Raw genomic sequence first — 21,706 nt, forward strand, 5'->3', positions numbered from 1 at the left:
GAGGTAGGTCAGCATCCCATCCAGTTCATATTATTGTTGTTCCAGTGACCCAAGTGGAGCTGCAGGAACATGCAGCACCTGAATGCCCAGACCTGTGTGAAGATGTTGGAAATTCTCAATGAGAGGGCTCAAGTGCCAGCTCCTTGGTGGCATTCTGTGTTCACAGCCCCACATGCTGCTCTGTGATTGTGGGCCAGGGAGCTGCAGGAGTGGGCTGCTCTCTAGGGTCACTGGGGCCAGGCTGCCACCAGCAAGGGCACAGACCACAGCACCTGCATATGGTGAGGGGGGCAGGGATGGCAGCAGAGCCTGGGGACAGCCATGGCCCAGCTGTCATCCCCACACAGCTCTTTTCCCAGGAGCTGATCCAAGGCTGGCACCATCACAGAGCTGGCCAGGGCCTCTGGCAGCCAGGTTCCTCAGTAGAGAGAGAAGATTGCAGAGCAAATTAAGGTTTTGGGGCCAACAGTTTGTGGATACTAATGATGACAAGCCAAAACTTCTCCAATGAAGATCAAGATCTTTTACATCGCTTATCTTATTTAAATGATCCCCTGGTTCACCCTGTGCAGCAGCTACTGCTGCAAAGTGTTTCAGCACCTTCTGAGGGGCCAAGATTCCCCTCTTCTCTTAGCAGCCAAAAGGTTTAGCACTGGGAGTCTCTGTAGAAGAACCAAGGTGGAGTCAAAGGGCTTATATCCTCCTAAATGGCCAGTTCATCATCTTTACATTGGATGTCCTGACCTGCAAGAAAGCTTGCAAAAATTTGTCGTTGTCTGTTCCTGCTATTACTCCTTGTTGAGTATTTATAGTGACATTTTCTAATCTGTTCTTCCTTATATCCCTACTTAGCAATTAGTTTACTTCCAACTGATATGCAATTAACATAAGTTATTACATTTGAGAAAGGGTCCTATCTTCTTTTCCTTGTCCTTAGAGTAATCACCAATATAAAACTTCCAAGGTACTCAGTTCTCCTAAGTTTTTGTTTCATCATTTCTAATGACATAAAGTGGACTTTTAACATTTGCAAGCAATATTTTGCTTTTCAGAAATCACCTTGAAAAAGGTTAATTGAAATATTTGGCAGAGTTAAGGGTACATGAAATGGACGCAGTTAAATACAGCTATGAATACAACCCTCAGAGGACAAAATGCTAGAAATTACACAGTCCCCAGGGCTTGAACACACTTAAAACAGATGCTTTAGCAAGTTGCCATTATCAAGTTTTTGCTGACACTCGATCCCACACCTCCCCACAGCATTGCTTTGCTACCAGCCTATGAATTCAGCAAGACTGAAACTGGTAATTTGCTCTCCAACTTGCTCTTGTCTTGCTGGTTTGGCCACCGACCAGCCTTAATACTGGCTCTCCATGAGCTTTGGATAAATTGAGGGTAATAAATTACACACACATGATGGCAAGGTAAGTGGGAGGATTAGAAGCACCAAAAGAGATGAAGGTTAAAGCCGTGTGTGGATAATTAAAGAGGCATTGGAGAAAGAATTCTACTCTCAATACTGAATTGTTTGCCCCTCCAGATTTCATTAGTGCCCATTCAAATTGTGCTTCTGCAAACAACTGCAGAAGTCTTCCAGCCAAGCAATCCCTCACCTTGTGCCTCCTGTGGACACAGACCATGAGGAAGCCATCCTAAACTGCACTGGCATTCTCAGGAAGGTCTGAAACCTGTGGGGAGCTGTGTCTGGGCTTGCTGGCGTTCCAGCTGTCCTGGCTCCACACTGCCAGCTGGGGAACAGCAGCACCGTGCGGGCGCAGGGGAAGGATTTGGTAGCACAGGAGAAGGGAAAGAGGTTGAGCTGACCTGGATGACTTAGGTGAGAACAAAGTACCCTGCAGGTGGAGAGAGGCTGACCTTGTAAAACCCTGCTCAGTGCCCTGAGCTCCTTGTTCCTCTTCCTTTCACCTTTGCCCATGCACCAATGAGAATGCCTTTCTGGGACTTTAGAAGCTGTACGTTTACAGCAAAACTTTGCCTCTTGGGTAGTGGCTTGAGCACTGTGAAAGCTAAATCTGAAAACAGGAACCACGACTAAGCAGGTATGAAATTGCTTACAAGACTTTTTTTTTATGACTAAAACCACTGTCAGCAGAGTTCTGTTTTGAATTAATTGCTTTTCTTATCCCATATTGTTTTACGACAGCTGAAATTGCCTGAGTGGATGCCAACACACATGAACAACTAAATGGATCTTGCATCTTATTTTATGGTCTGACCTCTGTTTTGAAATAAACTGCCTACTAAACAAATTAAGTTCCCTTGATTTTCTGATGACATATATATGTGGATTTTGAGAACGGGAAGTGAGTGTGGCAGGAAATTCAGAAATCACGAAAGGGAAAATGTTATGGTTCTTTTTTCTCCCCTCTATAATACAGACCTACTGAAACTCCTTTCTAGTCCTGCCCTAGTTTGTCTGGGCATGTGACTGTAGTCTAGGAGTTTATACAAAGCTCCAGGGTATCCCTGTGGATGGTGCTCACATCCCCTCTTCTTCATGTACTTCTCACAATGCCATCTCAGATTTACATCCAGGTGGGAGAGCTGGGGTGGTGGGATGTTCTTGAGAGGCCCGTGGGCTGTGCCATCAGCTATGAGCACACACAGAAACCATCTCTTGGTCTTACACAGTACATCAAGCCTAGCATTCCTCCTGTGCCCTCAGCTCCCCACAGCTCTTGGTGTGCTGCTGCCATGGCTGTCCACACTTGGGCTGAAGGTGTGGAAACCAATTTCTGAGGGTGACAGGGGTTAGATTCTGCATCTGACATTACGTGTCCACGGTTTCCAGCAATGCTGTGTTAAGAGTAATTGCCTGTTGTTGCCAAACTTTTCTGTTAAGTTGCCTCTTAGCTCTTATTACACAGAGAAAATGTCTCTTGTGTATATTCTCACTTGAGTGCTCCCTGCTGGTTGGGTGGCTGATGCAAGGTTGCTCATGGTACAGAACTATCTGCTTTCAGTGTGCAGTTCAGGGCATCAAATTAGTTTTACTGAAACTGTCAGAGTGCACAAAGCCAGGGCCAGAGCAGGGCTCGCCAGCCTCCTGCTCTGAACACCAGACACATGCATCCTCACAGCTGGGTGTCTTGGCCTTTTGCCTTGGGTCCTAATTCCTTACTCCTTTTATGTGTAATTGGCCATGGAGCTATTTCCTGACTTGGAAAAAGAGAAATTTGGGCAATCATATTTACTGCTCAGCATCTGCTGACCTCCCACAAAAAGGAGAAGATCTCTCCTAGTACCTTTGTGCTAAACTGTGTAATGAATAAATAGATATATAAATTTCTGGTAAAAGGATTAAAAAAGAGGGGGTGTCTAACAAAGCATTTTCAGTGATACTAAGTAAAGGTAAGTAGGGGTGCTGGAGTCTCACAGCTGCTCTGCAAACTACTCTTAGCTGGTGCACATAGCTGAGTGTGCTCTGGGAATGATCCAGTGAAGCCTCAAGGCTTTCCAATGCTGAAGTTCTCACTTTGAGGACAAAAATGCCAGGCTGTGTTACTGCAAGCCAGGACATGGCCTCTGGCCTTCTACCATCCCTGTTCTCCTGTGTCTGTTCAACCTGTCCCCTTCCCATTGTTTCTGACTCAGGTGAGGAGGCTGAGTAAGGATTTTTCCATCTCAGTTTAAGAAAAAGGGTGAATGTTTTTGAAATGTTTAACCATTTTGTTCAGCTGTTTGAGCCATTAAAATATGAAAGTACTTTCCCTGTGTCTGCTCTCAGTTCTGCTGCTGATCTTGTGAGACCTTACCACTACCTCAGCCCTGGAGCAGGTAGGCAGCTAGAACCGGATAGGTTTTGCTCTGCTTTCCCTGTTACAGAGTGGGAACGCTTTTACTACGGCTGTCTGGGAGCAGCTTTGATTTCCCCAAAAAGATTGATTTTGCCTTTACAGTAGAGGCAACTAGAAGAGAAAAAAAAATTATGTACCTCCCCGTCGGGGAATCGAACCCCGGTCTCCCGCGTGACAGGCGGGGATACTTACCACTATACTAACGAGGAACTGTACAATCGCTGCTTCTCCAGTAGGGCTCATATTATGTTTCTTATCTAGCACTCTGGTAAGACAACCACGCCGCTCCGTTCATCCGCCCCTCTTCTCTCGCAACGGACTGTGGGTTTTGCAGTTCTCACGCCGTTCCTCCGCCCTCTCCGCGGGGAGGGCGGCACTACACCTCCCAGGGGCCTCCCCTTCCCTCTCCGCGGCGGGCTCTGTGCTGCACCGGGTGGCACGGCCGGCCAGGGCGGGCAGACGGCGCGCGAGCGATGGCGGACCCGAGCTCGTTCGCGTCCCCCGCGTGCTGCCTCACGCGGCACCTCCACCTGCGTTGCCGCGCGGACTTCGGCGCGCGGGTGCTGCGGGGCACGGCCGCCCTCACCGCGCGCGCGGAGCGCGAGGCGCTGCGCTGCCTGGTAACGGCGGGGGGGGGGGGGGGGCGGTGAGGGCGGCGGGACCCGCGGACCGTGAGGGGCGAGCCCGGAGCCCGCGCTGTGCCGGGCTTCCCTCTCCCCCGTCCTTCCCTCTCCCTTGGCCGTCGTCGCGGTCCTTCCTTCCTTCCTTCCTTCCTTCTTTCCTTCCTTCCCTGCCGCCGCTTGGCCCTCTTCGCACCCGCCGCCCCTGCCTGCCGCTCGGCTGGAGCCTGACGGCGCCTCGCCGCCCCGGTTCCCGCTTAGCCCCGCGGAGCCGGCGCGGTGCTCAAGGGAAAGGCAAGACTGTCTCTTCCCTTTAAAGCGGCGAAAAGCATGCTGCCCAAAAGATGGGAATAAATCACTGGAAACCCAGATTTAGGGCTTTTTCGCCTGTGTGTTTCGTTATGCCAGCTGCTTTCTCTGTTATCTCTGCAAATAAGCATGTGAACCTCTTAAACTTCGTATTATATTTGAAGTTTGGGGGTTCTGGGCTTTTCTCATGCTGACTCCATAAAATTCTTTTGTGGTTGGCGCTTTTTTTTTTAGGGAAAAAGCCTAGTCCCATTAGTAATAAAGAGTAACGCCTCGTTCGTGCTAAAAATGAGTACTGTACTCTTTAATTCACCTTCCATTGAAAGTCTAGATTCTCAGTGGCGCGTTCCAGGACAGAAGCCTTGGCAGGGGCTTTTATACCATTCTCCTCACTTCATAGCAGTACTGTGGAGTTGTTACCTGTGTAGTTTTTCTTAATAAGCTCACTTCTATGGTCAGAAGTTGGTTTTCTTCCTCTTTTCCCTCCGGCTTTCCCAGTTCACTGCTGCTCTCTTAAAATGCTGGTTCCTGGTGGTCAACACAGTCATCTTTTCTGGTTTTGCTTAGAAAATACTTTTTCCTTCAGAGGGACTTGTGTTTACGATTTCATAGTGCTGCATTTATTATTTCGCACTGTTTAAGTGGTATGCAATATGTTCTTTATCACAGGTCCTGGATACAAAAGACGTACAGGTATTTAAAGTGACTGTAAATGGACAGGATGCACAATTTGCTTTTGGAGAAAAGCACAGTTTCAAGGGGACCCCTCTAGAAATCACGTTTCCAAATGAACTAAGAAGGTACACAATTTTGCCTGCTCCTTTAGGTGGTTTTGAAAATGCACTGTATAAGTTGCTTGTCTCCTGTAGGGTTGCTGAGTAATGCTTGCAAAGGGACTTATAAATTAGAATCAGGGTATTGCATTCATTTGGTATGATCTTGTAGATTCATGTCATATTTGGCTTTCATTAGTCAAAACTTTGGGAATGTTGTACCTGTCCCCAGACCTTGTATCAGGGAAAAAATTACTTCCTAAACTGAGTAGCAAAATGATGTGAAATGTATCACAATTTCTCCAGTGCTTCTCATCAGTAATATTGTTTCCGCTTTAACTACCTGATTCAGAATTGTTACAGTGTGGAGCACATGGAGCAACAGCCCCTGTTGGATCTTCTTTTTTGCAAGGGCTGGTTCTGCATTTCTGTAGAACTTCAGATTACCACTATGATTAGATAGGAGCATGTTTTCAAATAATCAAAGTTTTATTTTGTTGGCTATGCTAAGCCCAAGTCCCTGAAAGCTGGAACTTGAGTTTTGGCAGCATGACGGAGAGTGAACTAATCATGGTCTACCTCTTAAGGTGCATGAATTAAAAAGCTGTTGCCAAATTACAGTATGGTTTTTGGCAATTTGCTTTGTATGTTGTAACTCAGTGGTATCTCAGTCCTCCATGGTGCCAAAGCTGAAAGCTGTGATTGTATAAGGAAGTTCCCTTGTTTGAATACACTTGAATATCAAGTTGCTTCTTGCTTCTTATTGTTTGGTTTTTAGAACTCGTTGCGTCCTCTAAAAACTCTTTCATTTTAGTCTGGTTTCCAAGCTTTTCTTCTTTTTAATGTTGTACACTGAATTAGTGCAGTTGAGAAACACAAATAATGAGGAAGAGAAAGGAATGTCATAAAATAGTTGTCCCTTCTGGAGAAATACTTCTGGTCTCTTATGAAATTGAACAAATGAAGTACTTGAGCAAACAGGCCACATCAGAAATATAGGCCTGTTTCTTTTATTTGACTTTCAGCTGCCTTTTTTTTTTTTTTTTTTATAAAGTGCTACATTTCCTGGTAAGAAAAAAAAAGAGGGAGGTGTGAGTTGTAACTGTAAGAATTCATAATCCAGTGTGAGATACAGTCCCCCATGTAACTATCAATAAAACAGCATAGGAAAGGGTGAGAGTTACACCTGGAAGCCTGATTGTTCAGAAAGCAATGTGCCCTATGGTAATACCAATTATTTTCTCTTTTCTTGTCAAATATGTACTTTGGAATACTGGTTATAAACCAGATGTGTACATGTGGTCAGGTTATCTAGTGTCCAACTCCTCTGATTAGCTGAAGTTTGTTCTGATTTATGGCTTGATTGTTTAATCCAAGAGTTGCATGTCTGAGAACAGAAGCAAGTACTCCCATGTGCTTTGGGTGTCAGTGATGGTTAAGATATGTTTTTAATAAATAAGAGTGTGAATGTGTCAGGCTGGTGTGTGTTCTCTCATTAGCAAACTGATACCTGTCTTACACATAACTGTTAGTTTTTACTTGACCCTAGTTCTGAAACCCTGAATAAAATCTGAGCATTATTTCTTTTTCTTGTTAACTCCTACTGTTAATAGGAATTAATTCTGTAATTACTGATAATTTTCAGGGTGTTTTTTTCTTCTTAAGGATAATACTTACAGAACATTAATGTCAGACACAAAAATCAAAATTTTTTATGTACAGGATACTTATTCTATGTTATTCAGTCATGTATCTTCTTATGCAGGGTTTTGTACATTTTCTTTGTGTATTGCAAAGGGTTTTTTACACTTATATTTACAAGGTTATTTAGCTGTGACAAATCTATATACATGTAGCTGGCCCAAATAGTTTAAAGAAAAGATCTGTGCTCTCCTTGAAGAGAGAAGAGGAATTGTTTTCTGGTTAGTAAAAAACAATAATAAAAGTGCCTTGGGATGTAAAAAATTAAATCAGCTAGCCATTTTTTAATACCGTAATTGAAAGGGAATTATTGCTTTTGATATGATACTTGTTCTCATTTTTAATGCTTTTGAGACAGTGCTGCAGACCTGTTTTTCAGACATCTTTGCAGAAGAATTTCAGTGTGATCAGGATTTGTGTCAAAACAGGCTGACTCTGTTCTTTATTATACAGGGGACAAGAAGCAATTGTTGAAATCTCTTTTGAAAGCTCTCCACAGTCTTCAGCTCTCCAGTGGTTTACTCCTGAGCAAACTTCTGGAAAGAAACACCCATTTCTCTTCAGCCAGTGCCAGGTTAAGTTCATTTTTTCCAAACCTCTTGACATACCACTGTAATTTCCCTTGGTTTCTAAAGAACTGCAGAGAAAGGCTAGAAAAGGGAAGAGCAGTAGCCTGTACTTCTAGCTGTGTGTGTCAAAGGTTCTAAATGAAAACACTTAATGTCAAGATGTTGTTGAGATTTTATTATATGTTTACAGTTTGGAATTCTGGAACTGCTTTACCCACTCCAGCATCCTTGTTGAAGAACATATGGTCCTTTACAACCAATACTTGTGTCTATTGATCTGCCTTACCCAGTATTACTCCTTTTACAAAGGCCTGCAAGCTCTAAGTGACAGAAGTACAGGATTATAGATAATGAATTCTCTGGAGGAGCTGTATAGACTTGCACTATAGTGCATTAATTGATTTATTTCTAGTCCTCTGCATTAGAAAGATACTTTTGTTTTATCTTCTTTTCCTATCTCTCTCTCTAGGCTATCCACTGCAGAGCCATTTTTCCATGCCAAGACACACCTGCTGTGAAACTAACCTACTATGCAGAGGTAGATGAGCCTAAGTCATATGTCTTAACTGAAGACAACTGCTGCAATGGGTGAATTTATATTGCTCAGGGCTTTTTGGTAGCTGCCAGCATGTGGCTTAATATAAAACCAGAATGTTAACTTTCAGCTTAATGTGAGAGGAAAGAGCTGATCTTCCCTGTGGCAATTCTCTAACTTTGCCATTTCTTTTTTGTATATGTCAATTCTTTTTTCATTGTTATGTATCTATTTGCAAAAGGAAATAAAAATGCAATAGTAAGAAAAAAAGATGCTCTAAAATCAGGAAAAGCTGACAGTAAGACAGCAAAGAGTTCTGCGAAGAGTTCTGCCTTGAAAAGGCTCTCATGTATGCCTTAAGTAATATATTCTGATATATAGCTAGGGGATATTTGCAGTCCTGGTGTAAACAGTTTTAAGGAAGCAAAAAGCAAGATAGATGTGCACTGTGACATTACAGTTGAGTTGTCTGAAGAAAGTGAGCCTTTTAACTTCTGTTGGAGGTACTCCTCTGATTAATTCAATATCGCCTGTCTTCATGACAACGTTTTCCATATGCCTTATGTTCTACTTGACATTGATGACCTAACAACAGAACAGATCTGGGCTACTCTTAGTTATCAGCTGCTTGTAGTGTGGAGTGTAATGCTGAGTGCCAGCTGCATTGCTTATGGGTGGGTGCCCTTTCAGATTTCCGTCCCGAAGGAGCTGGTGGCTCTGATGAGCGCTAACCGCGACGGGGAGGCGCCCGACCCGGAGGACAGCGCTCACAAGGTGTACCGCTTCAGCCAGAACGTAAGTGCTCTGTGCTGGGAAATGGCTGCACAAGGTCTTCTTCCTGACCTGTGCAGCTCACAGCCGCCTCAGGTATGGTTTGGATCTCATAGATATCATGAGATATCTCATGAGGCATTGTGGAACTCCAGCTCTGAGAAGACAACCAGTAAGGGCTGGTGCTGGTGGTGTTTACTGGTCTTTTTTGGCATTCCCAGAAAAGCCAAATTCGAGTTTTGAAAATGTTTCAATACTCAAAACTAGTCCTGTCACAACCCTTTCTGTCTGCACTGATTTTTAGAAAATAGTGCTGGTGCAAATAATATGGAAGTTTTGGAAAACAGACCCTGCAAATTTTGAGCTCACCAAGATCTAAGCAGTGAAACTCATCATCAGAACCAATTTTTAGCTTGAAGTTAGGCAAATTCTGACAACAAATTTTTAGAATTTTTTTTGGAATGTGAAAACTTTGGTTCCTATGGAAAGAAAGTGTCTCCAGCCAATCAAAGATTACTGTTCTCTGGAAGTTTTAGTAAGTGGTGCAGCTAGTCTAATGATTCCACTGCTCATAAAGCAGCAGTCCTGATTTACTCTTCTGGCATTTTTGTCCTCACAGTTTTTTGAGTTACAGTTCTGGTGTTTATGAGCTCTTCTGGTGAGCCCAGTTCATTTTGCTGAACAAGCAGATAAAATTAACATAGGATCTGGGCTGTTGACACTGAATAACTGCAAGGAGGAATGGTATGATGTGACTGGAGGTGAGAAGGGGGTCAGAGTACGCTGAACTGCAGCAGCTGTCAGGTTTGATTTAGCTGCTGCATGAAACCTGAGAGGGGAAAAAAAAGTTCCCTTATCTGTGAGGCAGTGCTCTGCTCTTCTCTGTGGAGCCAAAACATTTGCCACTCTCAGTCTAGTACAGAAGACTTCTATGTTTGTGTAATCCAGAGATGAATGTTATCTAGGAATACACTGTTGATAAGCATGATGGACCTGTACAAGAAATAACATTTAGTGTAATTGAAATTATACTACACTTTCTGGTACAGAAAACCATTACTTTTTTTTAAAAAACCATGCTTAAAAAAAAAAACACATTAAGCTTAAAATACATAAATGAAAAATGACATTAAAACAGACACACACATCGCCCAACACTGACACTGATTTGTTAGAAGAAGTGTCTGTTTCCTCAGATGGAAAAGGCAAATGCATCAAGCTCTTGGATATGTATGTGTGCTGAGGCTTACCTGAAACTACTTTCTCTGTTCCTGCATAGCCAGGCTGGAAAGAAGGATAGTGGAGAGCAACCTCTGTAAAAATGAGTTTACAACCCAACAGTCATTGACATTTGAATTTCAAAATGTCAAATTGGCAAACTGGACATGAAAATGTGGAGGTGTATTGATAGTTTTTTCTTAACTCATCTATAACATAAGTCAAGGGACTTTGTTCTTTTCAATAATATGTTCTGTGGGTTAATAGGTAAAATTAAAACACAGATGATGATACAGGTATTTTAATAAAAAATATTTAAAAGGTTTGTGAATAGTAGTAGAATAAAGTTTTCTGAAATTGTGTCTCCAACTAATTATGATTTAAAGTCTTACTTATTTAACATTGTTTAAATTCAGATGAAGTGGAACTTTTACAGGGATGGCTGTATTATCCCCTTTTCTTTCCAGAGCACTTGGACAAAGCAGTTGTCTATAAAGATATTTCAGTTAGGAGTTTTTTTTCATTGAAATAAAAAATATTTAAAGTTTTTTTAATTCCAAACATGGAAATCAAATAAATACATTTTGATTTTTCCTGAATCTTTTGTCTTTAATATATTTATATCCATAAATATTCTTGTTTACTTCATTAAAGCTCTTCCTGTGTCTTTCTGTGTGATAAAACTGCCCTTTATCTGAGCAGTAGCTCTTAACTTCCCCTTCCATAAAATTTAGTGGAACTGAAATGAATATGGAAAACTGACTTTCTTTTGAAGAGAAACCAAACCAGCAGGAATTTTGTGTGCAGATTTTTTCAAACAGAGATGATACTTCCAGTTTTGTGTTTTTTGCCTGTAACAGCTGTGAAGAAAGTGCATCCTGTAGATAAAGGAGTATCATTCAGGGGGAAAAAACAATGTTTTCGAAGAAACAGTGCCTGCCTTTAAGGCAGGAAACTCTGGAGGAAAACTTCTTTATTAATATACTTTTGTTCTTCTCTGAGTCAGTAGTCTGATAACTGCCATTACAAATAAGATTTCTTTGTTTTTCCTATGTTCTCCACTAGGTTCCCATACCTTGCTACTTGTTTGCTTTAGTGGTTGGAGCCTTAGAAAGTAGGTGAGTGAATCTGTACAATGTATAAATATTAATAACCACAATAAATCTTTTGAGCTTCTTTTAAAATTGTTTCTTGGTCTTATTTCTAAATTTAAAGGGTCTTAGAGATTCAGTTAACCTGATTATTTGTATCAAACTGCATGTATGTTGATTTGCTCTTGAATATTTTTTTTACTTGAGCTGTAAATTAGAGAAACAGCATAAAGAGTTTGGACCTGAAAAAGCCCTTAGTGGTTAAAATTTAGCAAGGGAATAGATCTTTCCTAATTAACAGATAATCCTTGTCTGTTAACAGATAAACCTCTTCTGTCAAAGGCAGAAAAGTATTGCTTCAGCTTCATTTCTCATTGGCACAAGGTTGTGTTAATCCAGGCCACAATAATGCTTTTATACTAGGGCTTAATAGTGTTTAAAAAACTGTAAGTGGTTTTCCTGTTCCTTTGTGCTGAATAATGCATGCGTGTTGTTTGTTTTGTTTTTTAAGGCTTTGCTTCAGCAATGGTGAGGAAAAGCAGACAAAGATTCTCTAATGAATTTCCTCTGCAACATGGGATACTCAAGAGCACAGTTACACATATGCTGTCTCTATTAGTTTCCTATAGAAGTACTTCTGGTTCATACTGTCTTATTGGCTTTTTTTTTTACTTTCAACAGAAAGATTGGCCCAAGGACACTGGTGTGGGCTGAAAAAGAACTAGTGGATAAATCAGCCTATGAATTTTCTGAGGTGAGTAATTACCAACAACAAAAAACAGTGTTGTAAGATAACTGTTTCACATAGTATTGGAAAAGAAACAGGCTATAGTTCTCTGTTTTGGTCATTTTTAGCTCCTTTCTCTACCTGCCATCCCACAAAATGCTACTATTCTACTGCAGTACAGACTTAGTACTGAAAATACATTTTGATACAGACCCATACTTGTTTTACATGTGGGACTTGCCAAGGTGAAAGGGAATGAAAAATGGGATCAATAGCTTATTATTTGTTCAGTGTTTGTAGTCAGAAATCATCTTAGAAACTAATGTGAATTCTTTTTTCAGGCTGAAGCTATGCTGAAAACAGCAGAAGATTTGGCAGGACCTTATGTGTGGGGACAGTATGATTTGTTAGTCTTACCACCTTCTTTTCCTTATGGTGGTATGGAGAATCCTTGTCTTACTTTTGTAACTCCAACACTACTGGTAAGTATAGCAGTGATAAAAGTCAGCTTTTCCTTAGGGCTTGCATATCAATTAGGTGATGGATGTTAATGCACAAATTGGATTGGGCTTCTTCCTAGAAAGACCTGTAAATGTTCCTGCCTCCTTTGGAGTTAGGGATCATACAAGAAATTGCATGAAGTGATCTCTTTTGAGGCTGACTTGAACCTAACAACTAACTTGTCTTTCCCTTTTCTTTTTAGGCAGGTGATCGATCTCTATCAAACGTAAGTCAAAAATAGGTTCATCTCTTCCAGCAGAACACAACCTGAAGATGTATCTGAATTCCTTTATAATAAATACCTGAAAACTTGGTCTTTTTTCATTGGGAAAATTAAAAGTTAAGGCAGTAAGTCCAGAACTCTTATAGAAGCAAGTGTTAATTTTAAGTAAACTCTGTAAAGTATCTATTTTGTATAACCAACAGATGGAAATACCATGGGTGTCTGTATACACAGGGGGCTAACTGAGGTTAGCTGCTCCATAACTCTTTTCCTGTCCTGTTAAACCTCAACGTCTGTGTACAGATATGTTTAAAAATCTCAACTGAATTGGCCTCATCAAAATCATTAGGAGATAACTTCTTCCTCTATGTGTCTTTTTTTCCTGCAAAGCTGAATACTCTGAATGCAATTTTATTGCCTATGTCTTTTTACTAGACTGATGTACTGCTAAACTTAAAAAAAAAAAGATTGTCTTAAACAAAGAATACTGAAATATTTGACATGGATACTTTTTAATATATCATGCATCATTCACTTTCCCACTGCAGAAGTCGCTTAGGTGAGAAAGCAGTACTAGTCCATCACTTGGTATTCTGTATTCTGAAATGGGATTTCATAAACAAGTTACCTACACCAAGCTGTTGATCAGTATGGCTCTATGGCTTGCAGGCTGGACATTGAAAATTGTTTCTGTAGCATTGGTCCTCTGCTTAAAATTCATACAGATAGATCTACAGAACTGTGAAGGCTAACTGACTTTGTGAACATAACATAGCAAATGAGATCCCATCAACATTTTGTTCTTTCTGTTGGGATCTGATGCTTTTTTCCAGAGGAGTCTGGTGGATCTGTTTTTGTGTTTTAGGTTATTGCGCATGAAATCTCTCATAGCTGGACAGGAAACTTGGTAACCAACAAAACATGGGAGCATTTTTGGTGGGTATGATGTTCAATGCAGTGCAAATCATATTTTAAATTTAATCTGTAAAGAGACTAGCTAAATTCATTTTACCATCCTACCAGTGCTGATTTCATCAGTGTCTTTCCAGGCTGAATGAGGGTCATACTGTGTACCTGGAGCGCAGGATCGGTGGTCGGTTGTTTGGTGAGCAGTTCAGGCACTTTCAGGCCCTGGGAGGTTGGCGAGAACTGCAGAACACGGTAAATAGTTCTAAAGTCATCATACGTGTTTCCCACAAATAAAATTTGTCTAGTCAACTTTCCTAATGCTTTCTTATTAGAGGATGAAAGGATGAACAACTTTGATTCCAAGGTGTTTGATTGCTACCCAAGGTAATAGCTTCATATACTCAGATTAGATAAAGCTTTTTGAATTGTTTTAAGCTTTTCTGTAAGGATGAACATCTTCACAGCCTCTTCTGGTTATTCTGGGTATGACTAAATTGCAGTATTACCTGTTAGCATACTGGTAAGCAGCTGAAAGTTAATCAAAATTATCTGCAGCCACGACCATCAGAATTTTCAGTGCCTCATGCAAACAACTGATTTCTTACTGTCTAAGTGGGTTGTTTAGTTTTGTGTTTTGGTAGCATAATCAAACTTTATTTTTCAGATTTCTAGTCTGTGATATCTTACTAGTTCCCTGAGTTCCTATTGTTCCGCCTATATCCAGAGCTGAAGTTCTGCTGGCACTTCTTCTGTCAATAGAGGTTTTAAATTCAAAGGCTTAATGATGTAGTTCAAATAGTTTGTTAATAAGGGGATAAATGTAGCCAGACTAATAGGTGCTCATGGTTATGACAGACATGATAGTAATTAACTGCTTTGAGACAGCTGGAGCACAGGGTGGTTGATTGTAAATTTAAGTAACTTAAGATTTGTGAAGATTCAGAACTTCAGGAAAAAGAAGGAGAATGCTTTGAAATGAAGCTGTCTCAGTTTTGGATGGTTTATACCTTTATAAATAGAATTAGTACAGATCTGCAAGATTGCCAGTTTTCCTACATTGATATGTGTTCTTGTGTCTTTGACACAGATAAATACTCTTGGAGATAAAAATCCTGTAACTAACCTGGTCATTAACCTGGATGAAGTAGATCCTGATGTTGCCTATTCATCTGTGCCATATGAGAAAGGCTTTGCTTTGCTTTTTTACCTTGAACAGCTCCTTGGAGGACCAGGTAAGCATTAGTAAGATTTTATATGTTTTTGTTTTCCATCTTAATTTCAAACACCTAAATATTTTCTTTTTTTGTTAGATGTCTTCATTGGCTTCTTGAAGGCTTATGTTCAGACATTTGCTTATAAGAGCATTGTAACAGAGGACTGGAAGAAGTTCTTGTACTCCTACTTCAAGGATAAGGTTGGGTAATATTTAAAACTGATTGCTTGAAACCTTTTAATTATGTGAAATTCTGACTTACATCAGAACTTATTTAACGACCAGTTCTTTATATTTCTTTTCTTTGTTTCAAGAACATAATATGATGGAATCTGGGATCTTGTGAAGATGGGTTTGCATTAAGATGCCTTTTAATTTTTTTTTTCTTTTCATAGAAGGGAGTGCTTTGTTTTGAAGTAATCTGTGTAGGATTCTTCGGGTAATTGGAGCAGTGTTATCAAAACAAATAAAAAGATTGAAACTAGATTTCATTTTCTCAAAAAAAATTCTAAAATCAGATTTAAAATTTAATAATGTTTTGTGTTGCTTTGTAGGTAGATATTCTTGATAAAGTTGACTGGAACTCATGGTTTCATGCTCCAGGAATGCCACCAGTGAAGCCTACGTAAGCTGCACTCTTCTGTAGTTCATCTTTTCCTTCTCCAGATTGCATGTGATTTTCCTAAAAGTCATGAAGCAGTTTGTAAACAGGGTGAAAGTCTTTTAAATGTTTTATTGGAAAATGCCCTAGTACTATGGAGGTGTATATAGCAGTAAAAATAGTCACTGTTAATATTTTCAGTCTTTTATTCAGTGGTTATTTCATTATGCGAACCTTTGTTTTTTATATTTGACAGGTATGATATGACACTATCAAATGCTTGCATTGCCTTGAGCCAAAGATGGATCCAAGTGAGTGGTTAAAGAATGCTGAAGTGTCTCTATTTTGAAAAGCTAGTATTTTTTGTTACACAAAGTGAGCCAATCTTTTCTAAAATCTCTCATTTGTTGAGAGTGTGTGTATTTATAATCACAGTATGGCTGCCAGGGATTTTGTATTTCCTAGACTAGACCTTCATTGTAGAGTCAGGGGATCAGCTGTAACTTCTGTTTGGGAAGTGCAGTCCATGTTTTAACAAGGCACAGAGCCAACTTCTTGTTATACACATGTAGTAACCAAACAGAAAATACTCTTTTAAAACCCTGATATTATGGCTTGATTTAAAAACAAATGCCAGGGTACCTCTACATTACTGATTATATTGTACTAGCAGTAATTCCTCTATGGTATACTAGAGTTAGTATGTATTTCCCATCAAAAACTGGTACATAAAGTATATTAATTAATACCACATAATTTTCTCCTAATGTGAAGCATAAAAGTCATACAACTAATAGAGAATTCAGCATACCATCCTTTTGTTGCCTCTGTAGCTTTTCACTGTACTTGCATTCCATCTTTTAACTTTCTTTTTCTGAATGTTACTTTTAATAAAAAAGCTTTTGATTTTTCACTTCACTAACAGAAAGACAGTGGGGATAAAAAGATCAGTGGAGAGAAAATAAGTAAGAATACAAACATCAGACAACAGCTTAAGTCCCTCCCTTTCCCTTATTGCACAGATACAAATCAGTATCTTCTTTAGGTGAAATGGCTCAACAGTGTGGCTATCAAAACAGAAAAGTACACCTAATTGTATTTTGAAATACCTATTAAAAATTACATAACTCTTCTCTTTTAGGCAAAAGAAAGTGATTTGGGTTCATTCAACTCAGCAGACCTGAAGGAAATGTCATCTCATCAGTTGATTGAGTTCCTGGCACTGTTGCTTCTGGAGGTAAATGCACACCTGGGATGACTTGATTCTGGTATCACAAATCAGACATAGAAGCCCTAACATGCTCTGAAATTAAGCTACTCTTTTTCTTTTATGTTTTGCTAAATTGATCTGCTCTCACCATGCATAGTTATTGAAAACTTGAGCCTTGCCTTTCCTATTATGTCTGGCTCTTCAGCTAATGAACAACATACAAAGTGTTTTGGATTGAAAGCTAAAAACAAAACCATGAGGTGTTTGAATCGGTCTGTATTGGATGTTATAGTAAATAAGCTATAAATAAAATTGAACAAAAATACTTTGTCTTGAATGTTTCAATAGTACAGAATGTGGGAATTGGGTAATATTTATTCCTTGCCCCTTTCCATACACTGAAAAGATAAAAGGAACAAATAAAATATTTTTCATGGTAGGACTTCAGTTTCTTTGTAGCACCAATCATCTTGAATTACTCTGTTTATTACTGAAATGTCTAGCTTGAAGTCTTCCCCTGGCTTATTCTGACTGTGCCATTTCTTTTTCAGGCACCTCTTCCTTTGTCACATGTCCAACGCATGCAGGAAGTATATGACTTCAATGCTATAAACAACTCTGAAATAAGATTCAGGTTTGTTCTAGTATGGGCACTTTTAAAATATTAAATGTTTTCATAAAACAAGTTGTCTCTTCACATGAGACATCCTGTTTTACAGAACTGGGGCAGGGTTTGGGTTTGGGGTTTTTGTTGTTGTGGTTTTGTAAATGCATGTGCAGGCATCGTGCTTACTAGAGTGGTATCCTGTTATTCATGAATTGGGCCAATACAGTCTAGTAGAAGAACTCAGTGGACAGCAGATAAGCTGTTCTTTATTTTAATCTGGCATACTAGCAAAGGAACCTGATGACTTGATAACAAAGTATTTTAAATATATTGTATGGTTTCTACTTCTTGTAACAAGATCAATTTCTCTTTAAAACAAAATAATAGCTGGTGACATTTCATTTGGTTGGTTGGTTGTTTTATCCATTGGTCAAATGGGACAAGTGTAATTCAGTTCTGAGTGATGCAACTGGACTCTATTGTAATATAAAAAATACAAAGCTGCAGAAAATAATCCTCCATTTTGGAGGAACTTGGCTGCAATCTTTTCCTGTTGTACAAAAAAAGTTGGTGTATGTAACGTGCTAGTCAAAAACTAAATATTTGATGTTGAGCTAGAATCTAATTCCCTTGATGTCACAGCAGTGTTCAAAGCATTTATGGGAACAGAATCATTAAATAACCAACCACCACACTACCACAAATGAAATTATAAGTGCAACCTTTTTCTTCCACCTCCAGATGGCTGCGCCTCTGTATCAGGTCCAAGTGGGAAGAAGCTATTCCTCTGGCTTTAAAAATGGCAACAGATCAGGGCAGGATGAAATTTACTCGACCATTGTTCAGGTAAAAGTAATCTCCAAGTGGCAGGACCTCATGCTGTTGGCATTTCTAGTATAATGGAATGAATAATACTTGAAATGTATTTATTGTACCTGTTGAATTGTATTATATTTATTGTACCTGTCATAGTTTGAGAGGAAGTGAGTTTTTTGGGATGCTGTGGTCAGACCAATAGGTGCTCAGATTTGAATATTGGCACCTGGTGTGGCCACTGAGGACATGGATACGCCTCTGAGAACACAGGGGGGTTAAAAGTTGAGAACTATCGGGGGAAGTTCTCTCGGTCTGTGAAAGAGGTCAGACCTCCCCTGCCCGGCTCCAAGCTGGGTGGGGGAGGGGAAGCCACGAGGCCTGAGTGAGGTAGGCTGGGCCTTGGACAGAGAAGGGAGGAGAAGGCCCCTGCAGGATGGAAGGGTGGAGGAACCCTGAGAGACATCGGGCAGCTCCCCCACCCCGCCCCCCCCAGGAGAGAGAGAGCGAGCTGGTGTCTGTGCCTGTGCCACCTTGAAATTTGATAGCACAGCCGGCGTGAGGGGTAAGGGCAGGGGTGCTGTGAGGAGGTGCCTGGCTGGGCAGCTGTGGGAGTTCTGCACAGGCAGAGCCTGAGACTTTTAACCCTTTTCTTGGATGATGGAAACCTTGCAAATGCTGATTCCTCCTGGAGTTGAATGAGAAGAGAGACAGAGATGAGATAAGAGGAAATGGGCCACGAGAGAAGTTGAGAAGAATCCTAGGTGGGAGGAGGTGATGGAGTGGCCTTTGGCTGGACTTTTCTTGTATAGCCGTGGCCAGGACCATTTTTCCTGTGACACAGAGACTGCATTTAGGGGGGAGACAATTGCTTGGAGCCAAGAGAGTTCAGTGATGTGATGTGAAGGAGTGTGTGAACAGAGATGACGGGTGAGGAGGGTGGTGGTGGTGCCCTCCGTCTTCAGGGAAGAAGAAGATGATCTCTGTTCTCGAGACCCCTCGGCCCCAGGGAGTGAAATTTGGGGGGGACAGGTGTCCCCAAAGTGAGAGACTGTGCTCTTTTTGGAACTGGGCAAAGCACCCTTTAAAAGGAAAACCCTAGAAGCAGCTCTGGTCCATGCGCAGTGGTGAGAGCACTGGGCATGGAAGGAAAATGTCACGATGGCAAAATGATCTCCGGGCGGTGCCACGTGTGACATGGAAACGCAAGAGGTTTCAACTGTGTTTCCTGGGGAAGCCTATGGTGCAAGAGGGACTCCTCTCTCCTTGATGAACTGAGAATTGATAATCTGAAGGGTGGCGCTGGACTGAGAGTGGGTGATCTGAGGGGTGAATGTATGGGAAATTTAGTGGGGGTAGGAGGAATGTTTTTGGAAGATTTTCATCCTGAGTTCTATGTGTTTTCTTTTATAGTTGTAGGTTAATAAAGTTTTTTCCCCTTTATTCCTAAGCTGGAGTCTGCTTTGCTCTAATTCTGATCACATCTCAGAGCAGACACCAGGGAGGAAGCATTTTCATGGGGGCACTGGCATTGCGCCAGGTTCTAACCATGACAGTGGCATAATAGAGAATTCTCTGTGTGCTGTGAACAAGCTTATCTTCAGAGGTGCTTTCCACTTGCTGACATTTTTTTGCATAGAAATAAGCTTAGTCCCAGGATGAACATTAAGGCAGGGCTTTTGAGGGAAAAGTAAAACCTTAGGAAAATCCTTGTTGTATTATTTTCCTGGATTTTTGTAATGGTGCCTCCCCCCACTCCTTCTTTTACAGGGACCTTTACGGTTTTGACAAGAGTCGCGATCTGGCTGTCAAGACGTTTCTGGAGCATAGGGCCTCTATGCACCCCGTCACTTCGATGCTTGTGGGCAAAGACTTGAAGCAGGACCAGTGACAAGTGTACTTATTTCTTTGAGATTTTTGTGTTGCTGAAAGAAGAGACCGATTGCCCAAACCGCTGATATGCGTGCTTGATTATACCATAAAATGCTCTGCTGCTTTGGTACTTATGTAACTTAAAATTAATTTTCCAAATCAAGTTCAGTACTCTTGCAGTAGAAAGCACTGCCAGCAGACTCCATCTACTCCCAGACTCTGACTGCAGGCTTCCCTTGCAGACTCTGACTCCAGCAGGCTCCATCAGCAGCCCCTCACAGCAGGGCCAGCAAAAAAAAAAAAAAAAAAAAAAAAAAAAAAAAAAAAAAAAAAAAAAAAAAAAAAAAAAACAAAAAAACCCCCGCAAAAACAACAACAAAAAAAACCAACCTCTTCCCTTTTTGTCTTTGTCTTTCTCCTTCTCTGTCTCTCCCCCTCGACCAGCTAACCTACTCTTTTGTAACACCCATCCTCACTGGACACAGCTGTGTCCCATTAAGGGCAAGGCAGTTTCTCCTCTTTGATAACTAGCACTGCTGTAATTCATCAGGGGCAAGGTTCCTTGCAGTCCATTATCCTACACTTTCTATTTTGCATTTTCAACTAAAGCGGCAAAATTGCTACATCTCTGGAATTGAGAGAAGGTTTTGATTACAAGCAATTTTTAGAATACACAAAAACTGTTCTGAGATGTGGTCATTTGTCAGTGATAGAATTGAAGAACTTGGAAAATTAATTGGTGGATGGTATGGCTCTTTGTGCACAGCATTCTTTTCCATAGCACAGTGGTTAAAACTTCAAGTACCTAAAGAATAAAAAATAAATCTTTTCATTCCATACTTGTCTGTCTTGTCTGTGTATTGATCTGTACAAAAAGTTTTGATTTAATAGTTTTGTTTTATTTATTCTTCTTTGCTGTGGGAAAAAAATTTATTATGAATCCAAGAGGACAATGAAGACCAAAATGGTTTTTCAACCCACTATTTATTTTCACAACTTATTATTGTGGGGGGGTGGGCTAAAGTCCAAGTCTTTCCTTACCCAGTTTGAGTCTTTTAACATTTGGATTTTTTAACCAGTTCTGAGCACTACCCCTTGTGCTCAGATAACAACTGGAGATAAGTTCAAAAAAAATGGGAGAGCTGTATTTCTTTCCTGTACTTGTTAAGGCAGTTCCAGCCAATGGTTTAGATGATGCTGTGGCTAATGCTGCCATCTCTAGGCTGAGTCTTGCAGCGAGTTTGATAAGAACAGTTTGCATAAATTAAATCTGTTGGCATAGGGATAACCCGTTTCAAAGAGTGACAAACAAAACCAAAAAGTGCTGCTTTAGGGGAGGAGTGTGGCAGTAAAATCGTGGCAAAAGGCTTGGTTTAAGTCTAGCACTTAGGATGAGAGGGGAGCCTGTCAGCTGATTTACTTCCGAGTTTTGATCCATATAAGCTTTCAGCTTGTGGTTTAAACCCAGGCAGTGACTGATCCCCACACAGCCACTCCCTCACCCATGGGATGGGATAGGGGAGAGAACTGAAAGAGTAAAAGTGAGTAAACTCATGGGCTGAGATAAAGAAAGACAGTTTAACAGATAAAGCAAAAGCTGCACACACTAGCAAAGCCAAACA

The 21,706-nt window shown here is 40.7% G+C and overlaps 1 protein-coding gene and 1 non-coding gene across 2 annotated transcripts; one reads left to right on the forward strand and one right to left on the reverse strand.

Moving 5' to 3' along the window:
• Window positions 1-3,958: 3,958 nt before the first annotated feature.
• TRNAD-GUC (transfer RNA aspartic acid (anticodon GUC)) lies at window positions 3,959-4,030 on the reverse strand. Its single transcript has one exon. It is a non-coding gene; the product is annotated as a tRNA-Asp (tRNA).
• Window positions 4,031-4,241: 211 nt separating this feature from the next.
• LTA4H (leukotriene A4 hydrolase) lies at window positions 4,242-20,923 on the forward strand. The gene is made up of 19 exons (XM_059846745.1): window positions 4,242-4,441; window positions 5,420-5,550; window positions 7,678-7,798; window positions 8,263-8,331; window positions 9,019-9,123; window positions 11,383-11,435; window positions 12,090-12,162; window positions 12,477-12,617; window positions 12,839-12,862; window positions 13,725-13,795; window positions 13,909-14,020; window positions 14,856-15,000; window positions 15,079-15,182; window positions 15,536-15,606; window positions 15,839-15,893; window positions 16,724-16,819; window positions 17,344-17,426; window positions 18,141-18,245; window positions 19,983-20,923. Exons 1-19 carry the CDS (start codon window positions 4,295-4,297, stop codon window positions 20,101-20,103), a joined length of 1,827 nt encoding a protein of 608 aa, XP_059702728.1. The 5' UTR covers window positions 4,242-4,294; the 3' UTR covers window positions 20,104-20,923.
• Window positions 20,924-21,706: the final 783 nt, after the last annotated feature.

The sequence above is a fragment of the Haemorhous mexicanus genome, chromosome 5 (assembly GCF_027477595.1).
Source record: "Haemorhous mexicanus isolate bHaeMex1 chromosome 5, bHaeMex1.pri, whole genome shotgun sequence".
NCBI classification, from domain to species: Eukaryota; Metazoa; Chordata; class Aves; order Passeriformes; family Fringillidae; genus Haemorhous; species Haemorhous mexicanus.

Bases quoted from the DNA above. Each gene is read 5' to 3' on its own strand.
- LTA4H (XM_059846745.1), top strand. From the start codon at position 4,295: ATGGCGGACCCGAGCTCGTTCGCGTCCCCCGCGTGCTGCCTCACGCGG. The intron at 5,551-7,677 runs GTACACAATTTT...TTTATTATACAG, and splicing joins TTTCCAAATGAACTAAGAAG to GGGACAAGAAGCAATTGTTG. The intron at 12,163-12,476 runs GTGAGTAATTAC...TTCTTTTTTCAG, and splicing joins CAGCCTATGAATTTTCTGAG to GCTGAAGCTATGCTGAAAAC.